At 53.8% G+C, this 14,957-nt stretch overlaps 1 protein-coding gene across 3 annotated transcripts in view; it reads left to right on the top strand.

The window, feature by feature from the left end:
• The window catches only part of Pgs1 (phosphatidylglycerophosphate synthase 1), a 36,681-nt gene that overhangs the window by 13,525 nt on the left and 8,199 nt on the right, over positions 1-14,957 (top strand). For all 3 annotated transcript variants that reach the window (XM_021640078.2, XM_060386310.1, XM_060386311.1), the window contains exons 3-7: positions 818-895; positions 2,199-2,298; positions 2,999-3,188; positions 3,743-3,921; positions 5,895-6,416. In XM_021640078.2, coding sequence (XP_021495753.2) covers positions 818-895; positions 2,199-2,298; positions 2,999-3,188; positions 3,743-3,921; positions 5,895-6,416 — 1,069 coding nt within the window. The remainder of the gene's footprint in view (positions 1-817; positions 896-2,198; positions 2,299-2,998; positions 3,189-3,742; positions 3,922-5,894; positions 6,417-14,957) is intronic.

The following is a 14,957-nucleotide window of genomic DNA, read 5'->3' as shown; positions in this document are numbered from 1 at the left end:
CCATGCTTGATTACAGACAGCTGGGCCTCAGAGGAAGGCAGAGGCAGCTGCATACACACTCTTCTTCCTGCCAGTCCTGCAGCTCAGAGCCTCCATGCTCCTTTGGACCCGGATGTGCATACACGCATGTGTGTGCAGCTGTGTGCCTGTAGGATTTATAGGTGAGGTTGTGTGTAATTAACCTCTCTTAGCTCATTGTGGGGTGAGTTCTCATCAGGGTGCACAGACCTCATTCATCCTGGGGTTGGAGAGAATGCTCAGTTGGTGGGGTGCTTGCCTCACAAGTGTGAGGATTTGAGTTCCACCCTAGCACTTCGGGAAAAGGCTGGGCCTGGTCATGTGCGCTCCTAACCCCAGTGCTGGCCTGCAGAGGTGGGTGGACTCCTAGGGCGTGCTGACCAGCCAGCCTGCTTGGTGAGTTCTAGGCTAGTGACACCCTGTCCCTAAAGTAAACAAAACACATGGTGGAACAACCCAAGGTAGCTCTGTGTCCTCTATGCATGTCTACACACTTGTATGTGGCCAGCACTTACATGCATGCACATAAATATATAACACACACACACACGATCTCCCTCACCCATGAGTGGTTTGTATTGTATTTGGTTGTTGGATTAGACTGTGCCTTGCTTTGCAGAATAAATGTTTTGACTTAGGGTTGAGGGTCCTTTGGGAAGTGGCTGTGTCTGTGCTGGGCACATTGGGGTGTTATGTGAGGATGTGGAGCTGTTCACAGCTGTTCACTGTTTAAGTGTGATCTGCCTCCAAGTGGGCTGTGAAAACGGAATATAATGTGGAGTTGTTTCTCCTCTTCCAGGGGCAGATACAAATAGCCAAGAGGCGAGTTGTGATGGCGTCACTGTACTTGGGGACGGGACCTTTGGAACAAGAGCTGGTAAGATGGTCCCAGCAGCCGATGGAGCCAGCTTCACAGTGTCACAGCTGACCTCCAGATGTATGTGTGTTAGTAGTGCTTGAAGATGGGGTAGGAGGCCCAGTTAGGTGCTGGCCAGTACCGCCCCAGCCTCACAGGGCTCTCTGGGCTGCTCTGCCTGGCTGTAACTCAGAGGCTGTATCAGGTTGATGGCCCGCTCTTGTCTAGTTTCTGAAGAATGGCACCTGGTTTCCAGGAGACTGGAAGAAACCCAAAGGAGGTGCAGGATGTTTCCCTGTCAGTACACTTGTAGGGGCGTGGCCGCACTCCTCCTCTCCTGTGACAGTACAGCTGCAGTGGGGCGTGTCATCTTCTGTGACAGCCACACAACTGAATCATCCTGACAGAGACCGTCTCTGGCTCACAGAACCTGAAATATTTACTCCATAGCCCTTTTTAGAAAACGTTTTCTGACTGTGTCCTAGGCGGATGATCCCAAATGCAGCTAGGGTTGTCTGGCTAGCTGCTGGGTTTGCCAAGGCTGGCATTGGGTGCCAGGGCTTGGCCAGCCTTGTTGTACCTGGACGGACTGACATGCCGTAGCTGTTTCTTTTGGTGAGGAAGACAGGGCTGGGAGGAGCTAAAGCCACTCAGTATGTCCAGAGATGCTGGCTGGCTGTGTCTGGATGGAGTTGGAGCCTGTGAACATGGCTTATCTGTCCTGTCGCTGGGCATGTTTTTCTTGGAGAGATGGAAGGAGTATTGCCTATGGTATATATTTTTTTTGATTTATTATAGTTAGAAACTGGTGGGTAGGAGCTAGGAAGTGATGCAGGTGTTGGTGTGTGGAACAAGGGGAAAAGGTAGGCTAGTTTGAGCACTCCCCATGTTTTTTACTTAGATCAAGGAGGCCTCCCTCTCTTTCCCAGTCATCCTGTCAGCTGCCAGCTTGGGAAGCTTATCTCTCATGGGAGAGGGATGTAATGTCTAAACCATAGGCAGGCCGTACCTCAGATTTATTCATCTTCAGCAGATGCCCACCTAGTACCCCAGCAGGGAGGGCCCTGGTGCTGTGTCTGGCAGAAAATGTTTGTGGAGATGTGAGGGTTGGTTTCTTGGAGGCTGAGACCCAGGTACGCAGTGTGTTGCGCACAGTGCAGCCCAGGCTTCTTGGGGCCCAGGCTGGAGAGGGAGTGTGGTGGTGGCTAAGCCCTCGGGGAGAGTGGCTCTGTGTTTCCAGGTGGGGTAGTGAGCTGATTGCTCTCTCAGGTGTGCAGACAGCCCTTTGGTCTCACTGCTTTTCCTTTGATTCTTTCTCTTGTAGGTGGATTGTCTGGAGAGCTCTCTAGAAAAGTCGTTACAAGCAAAGTTTCCCTCAGACCTCAAGGTCTCCATTCTCCTGGACTTCACTCGGGGCTCAAGAGGTGGGTGCTCCGCACTTCTCTCTGTACATTGGTTTGAGGACCTGCCCAGGGCTGCCTGCTTGTCCCAGTCACCATTCCTTCTGCAGCAGCCAGCTGTCTGGTAGCCCAGCTGGTGCTGGGCTGTCTGGTAGCCCAGGAATGGTGTAGGGCAGAAAAAGAGCTTTCCTGAGTCAGCTCCTGAGGGTCTGTCTCCTGGCCCTGCTTCCTTTGGGCTTGCTTCATTTGAAGGCTTTGTTTGGGGGTGCGGGGTCTAGGGGGCTTGGGGGGGGGGGTTCGCCGCTCCTAGTGCCTGAGGCTAAGTTCTGGGCACACCTGTTTTTTGGAAGTCAGTCTGCTTCCCTCCCTGAGACTTAGGCCACAGTTCCTGAGTAACTGCTGCAGGCTGTGGATGAGATAGATCTGAGGGAATGTTGTCAGTCTGCCGCAGTCTGATGGTTTTCTTCTGGAGTCGGGTGAGAGGTCAGGGCACGGAGCGGGAGTGTCACCCCAGGAGGCAGTCGATGGAGTTACCAGAAGGAGGGGGCGCTAGTGTGGCTGAGTACCACTTTCTCCTGGAGTGTGACTGGCATGGTCAGGAGCAGCAGCTTTGCTAGACTGCCCAGGAAAAGTGAGGCTCCCAGGGAGGTGGTCTGCCCGGCAGTCAGGACAGCCTCTTTCAGGTAGGAATGAGTTTCGTGTTTCCTCTGCCCTTCACATGCAGGTAGGAAGAACTCTCGCACTATGCTGCTCCCACTCCTGCAGAGGTTTCCAGAGCGTGTACGCGTCTCCCTATTCCACACGCCGAACCTCCGTGGACTCCTCCGGCTTCTTATCCCCGAGCGCTTCAATGAGACTATCGGCCTCCAGCACATCAAGGTGTACCTCTTTGACAACAACGTCATTCTGAGTGGGTGAGCGCTCTGTCATGCTCTCTAGCTGGGAGCCCAGGTGAAGGGCCAAGGCCAGTTTATCCCGTGTCCTTAGAGAAGCTGCTGCTTGCAGTGGCATTTGCCGTGTAGTGGCCCATCCTTGGAAAGGCTGTTTGGAAGAGCAGCCACCACTCAGTACTAGCACTGAGTGCTCTGCTGAGCCTCAGCGCCATCATTTCACTGTTCCTCATGGTGACCTTGGCGACTGTGCGCCTCACTTCATGTGAGGAGAGTAATCAGGGAAGACCCCTAACTGCTGGACAGGGCCCGGGAATCACACAATGAGCCATGGGCGCTCAGGTCTGTGGGCTGTGACATCACTGAGAGACAGCTGTGTGGATACAGTGCCTGATCTCTGGCTCCTTTTGTGGGTGCTGTCTGTTGTCTTCCTGTTACTCAGTGTCATCCTGGCTGGTGTCCTGCATGTGCCAGGCACTCAGTGGGTGCTCTGGTCCTTCTTCACCCACCCACCCCAAGGCCTGGCAGTAGGCCGCACACAGTCTTGGCTGCATCCTCATCTGATTCTCCCTCTCCAGTGCAAACCTGAGTGACTCCTACTTCACCAACCGTCAGGACCGCTATGTGTTCCTGCAAGACTGCGCTGAGATCGCAGACTTCTTCACAGAGCTGGTGGATGCGGTGGGGGACGTGTCCCTGCAGCTGCAGGGCGATGACACGGTGCAGGTTGTCGACGGGATGGTGCACCCTTACAAAGGTAGGCCCCTCCCACAGTTTCTGCTGCCTGCGCACTCAAGGACAGAGGGCCTGTTACCTGACGAGGGCTGGGAAATGGGGTCGAGGACGGTAGGTATCAACTGCTGCCTCTTATGTGTCTGTAAGCGAGGGCTAGCCTGGGATGGTGGGAGTTTGAGCTCAGGTCCTGCATGTTGGGCGGGTGGGCAAGGAGACTGCCCTGTTCTTACAGGAAGCAGGCTGCCCAATGACCACCCCCCACTTCAGCCTCTTCCCCAAATCTTCCATCACAGCAGCCTCCTTGAGGTCTGTGGTCTCTTGCCTGGAAAGTGCAGTGGGAGAGCTCAGCTCTGCTGCAGGCAAGCCCACGTGCAGCATTTCTGGGCACTTGCATTCCTGTGATTCCTGTGGCGGTGGCTTCTTACAGGGCTACTGCTGAGTGTGCAACCGTCCCCACAGCTTAGGGACTACTTGGGGAAGGGGTGAAACCTGGACCTTGTGAGGAGAAGAGCTCCTCATGTCCTGTGGTCTTCCTAATGGCAACCCTGCCTGGTGTCAGGGAGCCAGGACCACTTAGCCATGCTGTACTCCACTCCAGGAATGCTTACTTGGTAAACTGTGCCTCAGTTAAACATTCTGTGGAGAGTTTCTTTCCCTTTGCGTATCCTTAGATTTGTCTTTTGGTCCCCAGACAGTATATATTTTAAGCTTGGAGACTGAGCCCTGGCATGTTGTGCCAGGGCAGGCACGACCAGTACCTGTGTTTAGGGATGGCTGAGATGTGTCATGTTTGGGGCAGGAACAGGGACATTTTGCTTGTTGTCTGGCTGCTGCTCTCTCTGGCAGGGTGGATTCCTTGCACACTGGTATCTTTTCTGTTCTTAGTCCAGCCCTAAGAGGCACCCAAGGGTCTGTCCCTGTCCTCAGTGCAGACAGTGTGGGATTGTGGTGACCCACCAAGCCCTGCTTCGTGCTGCCGTGCGCTCTGAGCAGCCTTGCCAAGACCTGCTGCCTGAGTCTTCATGCTGACCTTCTGCTTCTGGACTTGGACTCTGCTCCCCTGCCTCATACCACACGGCAGCGTTGCTCTGCTCTTGCCCCAGACATCAGGGACTGTCTGTCGGTTTCCAGCTTCTCTTGTCTAGTGACAGCACCTGAGCTTGTCCTTGTCTCCAGTGTGTCTGTAGCATGTGTCCTGTCCACACGGGCCCCTGCAGAGCCTGCCCTCAGGGCTTCTGCACGTGGTGACCATGCTTCCCTGCAGTGTGCCTTCTGTGCTGTGTGTTTTTCCTTTGTTCTTCATGTGAACATATATGTTTTTCGTAATTCATCTGCATGTACTTTCAAAATTTCCTTTGAGACGGTCTCATGGAGCTCGTGTTGGCCTTGACATTATCCTCCCACGTGCTAACCAGGTACCACCACACCTGACATGCCTTTTCTTTAAATAACCTTTCTTACAGAAGTACACAGCATGCCTACCAGACAGCCACCACAGAGGTGCAGCTCACGCCTGTCATAGTGGCCACTACAAGCTGGGGTTTTGACACCCCACGTCTCTCTGTTTTTGAGGGTTTTTTCTTTTTCTTTTAATTTCCAAGACAGGGTTTCTCTGTGTAGCCTTGGCTGTCCTGCACTCACTTTGGCCTGCACCACTCGTCTGGCTTTGTTTTGAGTTTTCAATAGCTGGAATTACCTGTGTCATGCCTGCCGTGTCTGCTTGCATGGGTTGTGTGGGCAGGCCCTTGTTGGTTGCTGCCTCCCTTGCTTCTTGAGCTTAGTCTGTGCTCTGTCATTTACCCTTACAGGAACACAGTGCGTGCCTTGAGCCGACAGTCTCCATGCTTTTCAGCTGGTTTTTAGCTCAGGCTGGCTCTGGACTCACTGTGTAGCCAAGGATGATCTCACCCCCTGATCCTCCCAGTGCTGGGATTACAGGTGTGCAGCTCTACTCCTGGTTCTCCATGTTCTCTCTCCTCTTTCTGTCTTCTGTAGGCGACCGGGCTGCGTACTGCAGAGCGGCCAACAAGCGGGTCATGGACGTGATCCACTCAGCCAGGACCCGGCAGCAGATGCTGCACGCCCAGACCTTCCACAGTGACTCTCTGCTGAGGCAGGAAGAGGCTGCAGCTGCTGGTGATCGGAGGCCAGTGCCTGATACCTGGATTTACCCACTGATCCAGATGAAGCCCTTCGAGATTCAGATCGATGAGATAGTCACCGAGACCCTGTTGACGGAAGCTGAGCGCGGAGCCAAGGTCTTCCTCACCACTGGCTACTTCAACCTGACGCAGGCTTACATGGACCTGGTGCTGGGCACACGAGCCGAGTACCAGATCCTTCTAGCCTCACCCGAGGTGAATGGCTTCTTTGGGGCCAAGGGAGTGGCCGGTGCCATCCCAGCTGCTTATGTGCACATTGAGCGACAGTTCTACAGTGAAGTGTGTAGCCTGGGGCAGCAGGATCGGGTCCAGCTTCAGGAATACTGGCGCAGGGGCTGGACCTTTCATGCCAAAGGTACGTGGTGGCTGGTCAGCAGGCCCTCCACACAGTGGGATGCTCCACACTCCTGGCTCACAGGGGCTGGGTGTTTGTGTCTACATGTGGGAGAGGGCCCTGCCCTGGTTTATCCTCCCAACTGCCCATGTAGGGACTTCCCGGTCAGCCCACGCCCTGCTTAGGTTTTGATTGTGCAGAATACTTTCCCTTTATGTGAACAAAACTTTAAAAATGGAAATTATTTGATGGTTTTCTTTCCCTGCCTCTGGTGCTGGGGACCAATCCCAAGGCTTTTACTTCTGCTAGGACCTAAATTTAGTGCTCTGTCCTTTGGTGGCTGTTGAGGAGGAACGTTTGCCGTAAGAAACACAAAGGGATGTGGAAGGCTTGTTCCGCCTCAGGCATACGTCTTCCTGCTGTGCAGAGGACTTAATACAGATGGCTGCTTTGTTGTGAATAGCCTATTTCTGCTGTCCTGTCCTCATTTTGATGTATTCTCTTCCTGTTTGCCAGTTTCTCTGCTTTTTTCCCTACACCCTAGAAGATGGAGGCTGCATATTCAGTGTATAGCCCTTACATAGTGGAAGTCATACAGACTTTAGCTTTTTCTCTGCGGTTCTGAGGTGGCGCCAGGGCTGGCCAGGTGTACTCTGCTGAGCTGTGCTCTGGGTCACCCATGCAGCCCTGTGGTGAAGATTGTGTGTGTGGGTATTTAAGGATTGCAGCCCAGCTGAGGTACCCTTGCTGCTGCCCACTTCAGGGTGGCTGTGCCTGAAGAACACCTTACCCCCCAGGCTGCTCTTGTGTCTGCAGAGGTGTGGACAGTATCTGGGGAGCCCTGGGTTCTTCTGGCCTCTCCAGCTCGTGCACAAAGTTGCTGTGCCTGGCCTCTCAGCACATGTCTGGCTCTTGACATTTGAGAGATCTGCCTCCTCAGGTGGGACTTTTTTTGCTCTCTGGAACCAGTATTTTCTGTGGGGATTACTTTGTTGTTGCTGCTGCTGCTTGAGACAGGGTCACTCTGTAACCCTGACTGGTCTGCAGTTCATAAAGATCACGTGCCATCACCTCAGTGCCGCAGTTAAAGGTGTTCACAACCATGCCTGGCTAGTGGGGATATAGTTTAAGAAGCAATGAAGTCCCTAAGTTTAACGTGGTCTTTTTATTTTACTTTTTGTTGTTGTTGTTTTGTTTTGGCATTTATTTGTGTGTGTTGGCAGAGTTTGCACATGCCGTGGCATGTTTATAAAGGTTAGAAGACAGTGGTGGGGATGAGTTTTCTCCTTCTAACAGGTGAATTCCATCAATCACAGTTAGGTTTGAGGCTTGGTGGCAAGCGTCTTTTCGCACCGACCCAGGGCACTGAGCTTTGCTTTATTTACATTTTGTGGTGCTGGAGTGTGTCCTAGTACCTTGTGCATTCCTTGAGTCCTCTACCTCTGTCTGAGTGCCATCAGCCCTAACAGGACATAACACCCCAGAGGCTTTGGCTCCTCCACTCAAGAACTGGGAATCCAGCAGGGAATGGTGAAGTGGGTTGCCTGCCTAGCAGGCCCTGCTTGTGCATGGAATCCCTCATTCTTGCCCAGGCAGGCAGCGTAGTTTATGTGGGAAGCAACTGCCTCATCTTAACCACGTGGGCCAAGTGAAGCCTGTGGTCAGGTATCTCCCGGCAGGTAGAGCTGGCCAGAGGGTGTGTGTGGAAAGTCTTTTCAGCTTGGCCTAGTTCCTTCTGGGAATGACAGAAGAGCCCAAGGGTGGGGCATGGAGGGGAGAGCTGAGCAGCTGGGTGAAGCCAGAGCTTTGGAGAGCCTTGCAGTTCATAGGTCTCTTCACAGCTATAGGCAGGTCAGAGCACATGCCTCTCCAGGCACACACTGTGGCCTCAGGACCTAGCCAGCCTCAGCGTGGGAGGCTGGGTCTCAGGTGTGACTTCTGTGCTTCGGGTGTTCCCCTGAAGCCTCACTAATAAATGTGCATGTGTGTGTTGACTCCCCAGGTACACCCAACTGGCTTTTCCAGTGCGTCTCGCCTCACCTTTTCCTGGACTGTGCTCTTGGCCTCTGTTCCTTCCTCCCCTCCCTGCCTCCCTCCCTTCCTCCCTTCTGCTTGTCCTAGTGTGGGTGGGACCCTGCCCCCTTGAGTGCTGGATTAGTGGGAAGGCGTGGAGAGCCTGATAGCTGGATCTTAGAGTGTGAGTGAGCGAGTGAGTAAGTGAGTGTGTATGTGTGAGTGTAAGAAGCGGGAAGGAGGAAGAGATGGTAGAGCTAAGTGGGGGTAGATGTTGAAAATTTGGTTCCGAAATAAGGTTCTTAATGTGACCTGAGCTACTTGTTGTGTAACTGAGGATGACCTTGAACTTCTGATCCTCCTCAGTGTTGAGATTACAGCTGGCTTGAAGCAGTTTCTTTTGAGTAGTTTTTGCCCTAGAGCCAGGAACCGGAGGTCAGAGGTTACTCTGCCAAGGTGAAAGGCCAGCACCCTTTCCTGTTCAGTGGCTGCTGTGGTAGGTCACAGCCTTTTCTGGAACACCTGCTGACAGTTCCAGCAGCCTGTGTCTACAGTGTGAGCAGGCAGTCCACAGGGAGCTTCTGGGTTTGGATGGTTGCTGGACCATTTCCTTCAGGGCCTGTGCTGCATACAGGACGTGGGCCTGTTTGTTTGTGTCTATTTTGGGCCCCTGGAAAACTCCTGCTGATTACCATGTAGCTGGTACCAGAGTTCTCTCGCCAAGCTCCTACAGGACAAGCTCTGGTCTCAACTCTTCCTGATCCCAAAAAGCCTCGGCTGAAGGGCAGCAGCAGCACTGTGGGGCCTTGCAGCTTTCTTGCAGAGCTCTGGAAGGCTGTGGTTTGCTCTGTAGTATTTGCTGGCGGGCTGTGTGACTCCAGCAGTGGGGGCAAAAGTAGGGATCAAGGCCAGCCTGGAGTGGATGGTGAGGCCTGCCTAAACAACAGCAGCACTTGATTACTCGCTGCTGCCTTGCAGGGAATTTCATTGCAGCCTGATAGAGTTCATGTCAGTCACAGGCTTTGCTGGCATCTTAACGCTCTTCATTTTCCAGGGGTTGCCCAGTGTCTGGATGCATGCTCTGGACTCTTCTTTTGTAGCATGGCTTATCCATTGAGTTCTTATGCAGATGTTTTTGGAAATGGCCTATGTGACCTATGCACCTAGAAGCATAGGTCACAGAACTTCGGTAGAACCTTCTGTAGAATGGGATTATGGCACAGTGTTGTCTGGAGAGAGCAGCAGCAGTTCACCTGGCGGGTGTGTGTAAGTGACCAGCAGCCCACAGGCAGTGAGGGCTCCCTGGGAGGAGGCTCTGAGCAGAGTGGATGCCTGGTGTGTACACAGGAGATGCCTGGGATCCCCGGATGGATGCTCTGGCCTCATCACCTGCGCACAGAGTGTCTTATTTTAGCTCACAGTGGTGGTAGCTAAGCCACACAGAGTGCTGTAGAGCATGGGGCTTCTCTTACCAGCCAAGAGCACTGTGACCTGTGCTGCCATCAGGAGTGAGGGGTCCCTGTCCACAGTAGAAAGGTAAGAGGCTTGGGGAGAGCTCAGAGCTGGCATCTTTGCCCACATTTAGGTGCAGGCAGGTTCCATCCTCAGCACCGCAGAGCCTCCCCGCCCCATCTGGAGTATAATTTCTACTGAGTATGTCTTGCTCTCCCACCATCAGGAAGCCAAACGCTTGTGAATTCCTAGGTGTCCATCCTAAGCTGTCTGTCTGCAGCTCTGTTGCTGTGCCTTTGCTGAAAGACAGCTCTGTCCTTGGCTGGGGAGAGGCCTCGGGAGCAGGCTATGCCACTGGCTGGCGGTTGCTGGTCTCTGGCGTGGCCTGTAGGTATAGTGGGACAGGGCTGGGAGAGTATTACTGCATCTCAGATTGTCAGTGGATTTAGCTGGCAGGTGCTGTGGGTTCACTGGCGACCCACCTGGTCCTGGTGGAGCGTGGAACATGGGTGTTAGGGACAGGTGTTAGTTCGGAGGAGTCTGTGTGGAGCTCCCCCATGCTTACCTTGGTGCCCAAGGGGCAGCTTTAGCCGCACCGGGGTGTGAGGCACAAGTGTGAAGTCAGTTGTGGCTCAGCTCTGCCCCATGGTGAAGCCTGTGGGGTTGTTCAGGCCATCACTTTGACTTCTTGCCCTGAGCAAGACATGTGTCAGTCTTGTCCCTGTTCTGCCCTGAGAGCCAGCAGCCCTGTCGGGCAGGGTCCACACCCATGGTCTCTGTGTACTAAGCTGCTCTGTCCATCTGCCAGGGCCACAGGCTTAGCAGGGGATGGGGGGTTGGAAGAGGTGAGGGTACCTTTGTGGAAGATTGGAAAGGACTGAGCATGTTGATTTCTTTTGGATGAAGTGTTCTAGATTAACAAAACCCTTTGTGTGGTCAGGGATCTTTGGATTAAAAGACTTCCCGCTCTGTAGATGGAATCTGTTAATGACTGACAAGATGCCATTATTTTTATTGTCTTCCCGACAGGCTGGTTGGCATCTTGCCCGAAGGTGAGCTGATGAGGCAGCCTGGCAGCCCCACCCTGTTCACCTGGGCTCCATGTGGGGTGGCTGTCACCTGGAATCAGCAGATGTACTTTGGGGTAGTGGGGGCTGTGTGGTGCACGTGGCCACCTCAAGCAGCAGACTCCAGCCCTGAGGCCTCAGAATCCCTCTGACACCAGAATAGAGGACTGGTGCTCATCTGTGGGAGATCTGTGATGTCTTCTGGGACCTCAGAGACTGGAGGGTCTCACAGAACACTGGGGCTGTGAGAGGGTCTGGGAGCTCATGTGTCTGAGAGGTCCTCAGAAAAGACTGCCCTGCAAGTGCAGAGCTCCTGATTGGCTCTTAGGGTTATTTGTTGTATTGCTGTGGCACCCGTGTGCCTTGCATGGTCCGTGGAAGCACGGAGCTGGAAGAGGGGCCTGTGCAGATTGTGGCAGGCGAAAACCCTAAACAGAAGGGGTCCACACTGGTAGGGGCCTGGCTCAGGAAGGGTCTCTCAGTGCAGAGGCCTGAGTGACGAGGGCACATCATGCCTGTCCAGGGCAGATGGGACAGTGAAGTCCTCAGGCTTCCGCTTGCATTGCTGAATGCAGTGGAAGTACAGTCTGTGCCAGGGAAGAGGGTGGCCAGAGCCTGTCTGAAAGTGCTGGGGGCCTCTGTTTTGTGAGGTATAAGGTGCCTAGAAAAGGATGGATATGTGGCCTCACTTGTTTTTGACACGGTCTCATTCTGCAGCCCAGACAGGCCTTTGCTTCAAAACGCCTGGTATGTTGGTGCACACCTTTATTCTGAGCACTTGGGAGGTTAGAGACAGGCTGATCGCTGTGAGTTCGAGGCCAGCCTGGTCTACAAAGTTCAGGACAGCCAACGATACACAAGGAAACCCTGTCTTGAAAAACCAAACCAAACGAAAAGAATCCTTCCCTAGCCTCCTGAGTATTCGGATTGCAGGTGTGAGCCACCACTCCCGGTAAGGTGGCTCCCTTTTGAAGAGACAGAGTGAGGAGACAGCAGGGTTACTTGGCCTCTGAGTCTGGGTCACCCTCTAGTGTTCCAGGCATGGCAGTAGCTGCATTGACCTCCCTGTTCCCTGCTGTCACTGGGACTCAGGACTACTGAGTTTTCCCTTGGCTGCAAAACACCCTAGCCCCAGACTACTCCTCAAAACACTTCCCTTCCCCAGGTCAGTGGTTCCTGGAATTATAGAGGTGTTGAGCACAAAGGTCAGGCTTTGGGGTTAGGAATTGGGGCTTGATGACTGCTTTACAGGCCCCTTGCTGGAAATGTGCTTCCTCCTCCTGCCCTCAGAGCCTCCCCTGTGTATGCAGAGTGGTGTATGTAGAGGCAGCTGCAGCTGCTGGGCACGCTAAGGGCCCAACCAAGGGAGGGAGATGAGTCTCCAGGGCACCAGCCAGTGGGTAGAGCTCCTGATTTGGAACCTAAATGAGGAGACTCCTGGCATGCTGGCCTCACAGGCTTCCTGGACTCAGCAGCAGTGACCACTGCCCAGAGCATGGGCAGTGCCTCTCAGCAGCGCTTCATCTGTCTCTCTTTGGCTAGTCTCTCAGTCTGAGTGTGTGTGCGTGCTTGCACATTGTCTTTTGCAGCCTAGGCTGGCTGTGAACTCTTGAGGGAATCTGACCTTGAACATCCATTCCTATTTTACCCATTTTGCAAGTTCTGGGATTATAGGTCTAGCCCCAGCTAGCCTGCAACTTGAATCTATAGCTCAGAGTGGTCCCAAACATGAAATTGAGGGCAGGGTTTGCGGGTATGTGCCACCATGCTCAAGCTGCTTTTCAGCTTTTTTTGAGTCAGGGTCTTTTGTATCTCGGGCTGGCCCTGAGCTTGGTTTGTAGGCACTGGCAAGATGACTCAGAGGCAGGGATGCTTGTTGTGCAAGCCTGATGACCCGAGCTCTATCCCCAGGACCACATAAAGGTGGAAGGAGAGAAACAACTCTCAGTATGGTGTTTCCTTGTTTGTTTTGACTTTGATGTTCGGATCCTCCTGCCTCCTGCCTCCGCCTCCTGAGTGCTGGACTCCCACTGTATGCTGAGATCAAAACCAGGCCTTCCTTCTTCGGAGTAGGCCAGCACTCTGCCAACTGAGCCACACCCTCAGCTTCCAGTTTCATCTTGATTGAGGAACAAGACTGTAGGGCCACTAGGTAGGGCATTCCCAGGCCTCAGGCCGAAAGGGTCTCTGGGCCCTGAGTCCCCGTCATTGTGTTATGCTAGCTTTGCATATTGTGGTGAGTGTCAAGACCAGTAGTGGCTGCAGTGGCTTCCTGTCCCTAGATGTCCCTGGTATTCAGTGCTACAGTATTTCTCTTGGCTAGGAATAGCCTTTTCCCTGTCCACTCCCCAAACCTCTTTTCCTTCTTGGACTTGTCTTTCTTGCTGGTTCCTGGAATGAGGGACACATTAAGGCCATGGGTCAGGCTCTGGGGTTAGGAGCTGGGGCTTAACGGTAGGTTAGAAATGTCTCTAGAGAGGGTCCACATGAAGGTCAGTCTAGGAGCTTGGGCTTGGTGATGGTAGGCACTGGATGGTCAGCCTAGCTGTGTGAGGAGGAGTGGAGGGAGCGGTGGTCTTAGCTTTCCCACAGGGTCATAGTGTCTCAGGGTTTGGTGCTTAGGGAGTGAGTGCTAGAAGAAAATCTTACTGTTCAGATATGGAAATCAGCCTGGCCCACCGTTGTGGGGTGTGGGGTGTCCCTCTTCCTTCTTTGAGCAGGATCAGGAAGGTGGCTACCAAGCAGATCCAATGTGGGAAGCAGAGGCAACGGTCCCCACGGTGGCAAGTGGAAGGGATGCTCTGTCTTCTGAGACTTCTAGGATTTCTGTCTTGGCTTCTTTATCCCAGTTCCATGCCCTAGAGAAAGCTGAGGTGGGGACATAGGGAAGCTTAAGTACATGAAAAGCCAGAGGTGTGGGAGAGCAGACAGAGCCTGGGTCCCTGGGTAGGGTGAGTTGTCTGGAGCAGAGCTGCCAGCAGGCGGGTGTGGAGGGACTGTCTCTCTGGCCCCTTGATTTACTGTGTAAGTAGAGGCCTGCTGATGGAGCAGGCAGTGGGCTTTGATGTGGCCTTCTAGGGCAGCGCACCAGCCATGGGAGTAAGCAGCAGCCCTTGTCAGCTCTTGCCTGAGGTGTTCTTGTAAAGTCTGTGCTATGTGGACATGAGGAAGGGAAGCCGTCTTCTGGTGTAGCGGCATGTGTGTCACACACAGGCCACCATGTCCATGATGTCTGTGGGCCTCTGTGAGCATCCCGTTGATGGAGGAGCTGAGGTGGAGGCCGCAGGGAGCTGGCCCAGTGCAGGCCTGTGGAGGCCTTTGAGTGCTCCATCTCCCTGGAACTGGCTGGGTTTCCCCGATAAGCCTTCTCTGGCTAGTGAGGAGAAGGGTAGAAGCAAGGCTAGGCCTGGGGAGGATGCTCAGGACTAGTTCTTGGTAGGCTGGGCTGGGAAGCCTTGGAGCTTGAGAGCATGGAAAAGGGCGCAGAATGGGACCTGCTATGGGCATAGCTGGTGGTACTTATGATTCTGCTAGAACCCATGACCTTCATTACAGAAATGCCCCACTGTGTAGTGTAGTGTGACATGGAAGCTTCTGTGGCACAGTGCCCTCTGGTACCCACCAGCAGCAGTGTTCCTCTGTACAGATGGTAACTAGCGAGACAGGTGAACTCCTGGGTGTGCTGAGGAAGAAAAGGTGGACAGCTTGTGTGCAGGCAGACCTGGTCCTACCAAATATGTCTACCGTACCCACGTGATAGCCGCCCCTGCTGGCTAGGTAGGCCAGAGCCCACTTGCCTGCTTGTTCTGGGCTCCCAGGAGGGATGGCAGGTTCTGGCCTGCAGGGACCTTGAGCTGCAGTTTGCCAGCAGATGCTTCAGGCCAGTGAAAGAGTTGGGGCTATAGTGGCCTCTGGAGAGGAGCCTAGGGAGTGGTTAGGGCCAGAGGTGTCAGAGAAGACCCCAAGGACCGCATTGCCAAAGCTCCCTCAAAGGAGTTAGCCCTCTGCTAGGGACATGACCCACAGCAGA

Source organism: Meriones unguiculatus, chromosome 7 (genome assembly GCF_030254825.1).
Source record: "Meriones unguiculatus strain TT.TT164.6M chromosome 7, Bangor_MerUng_6.1, whole genome shotgun sequence".
In the NCBI taxonomy this organism is placed as follows: Eukaryota; Metazoa; Chordata; class Mammalia; order Rodentia; family Muridae; genus Meriones; species Meriones unguiculatus.
Note: the sequence above shows the minus strand (reverse complement) of the source record. Positions and strands in the feature narration are given on the sequence as shown.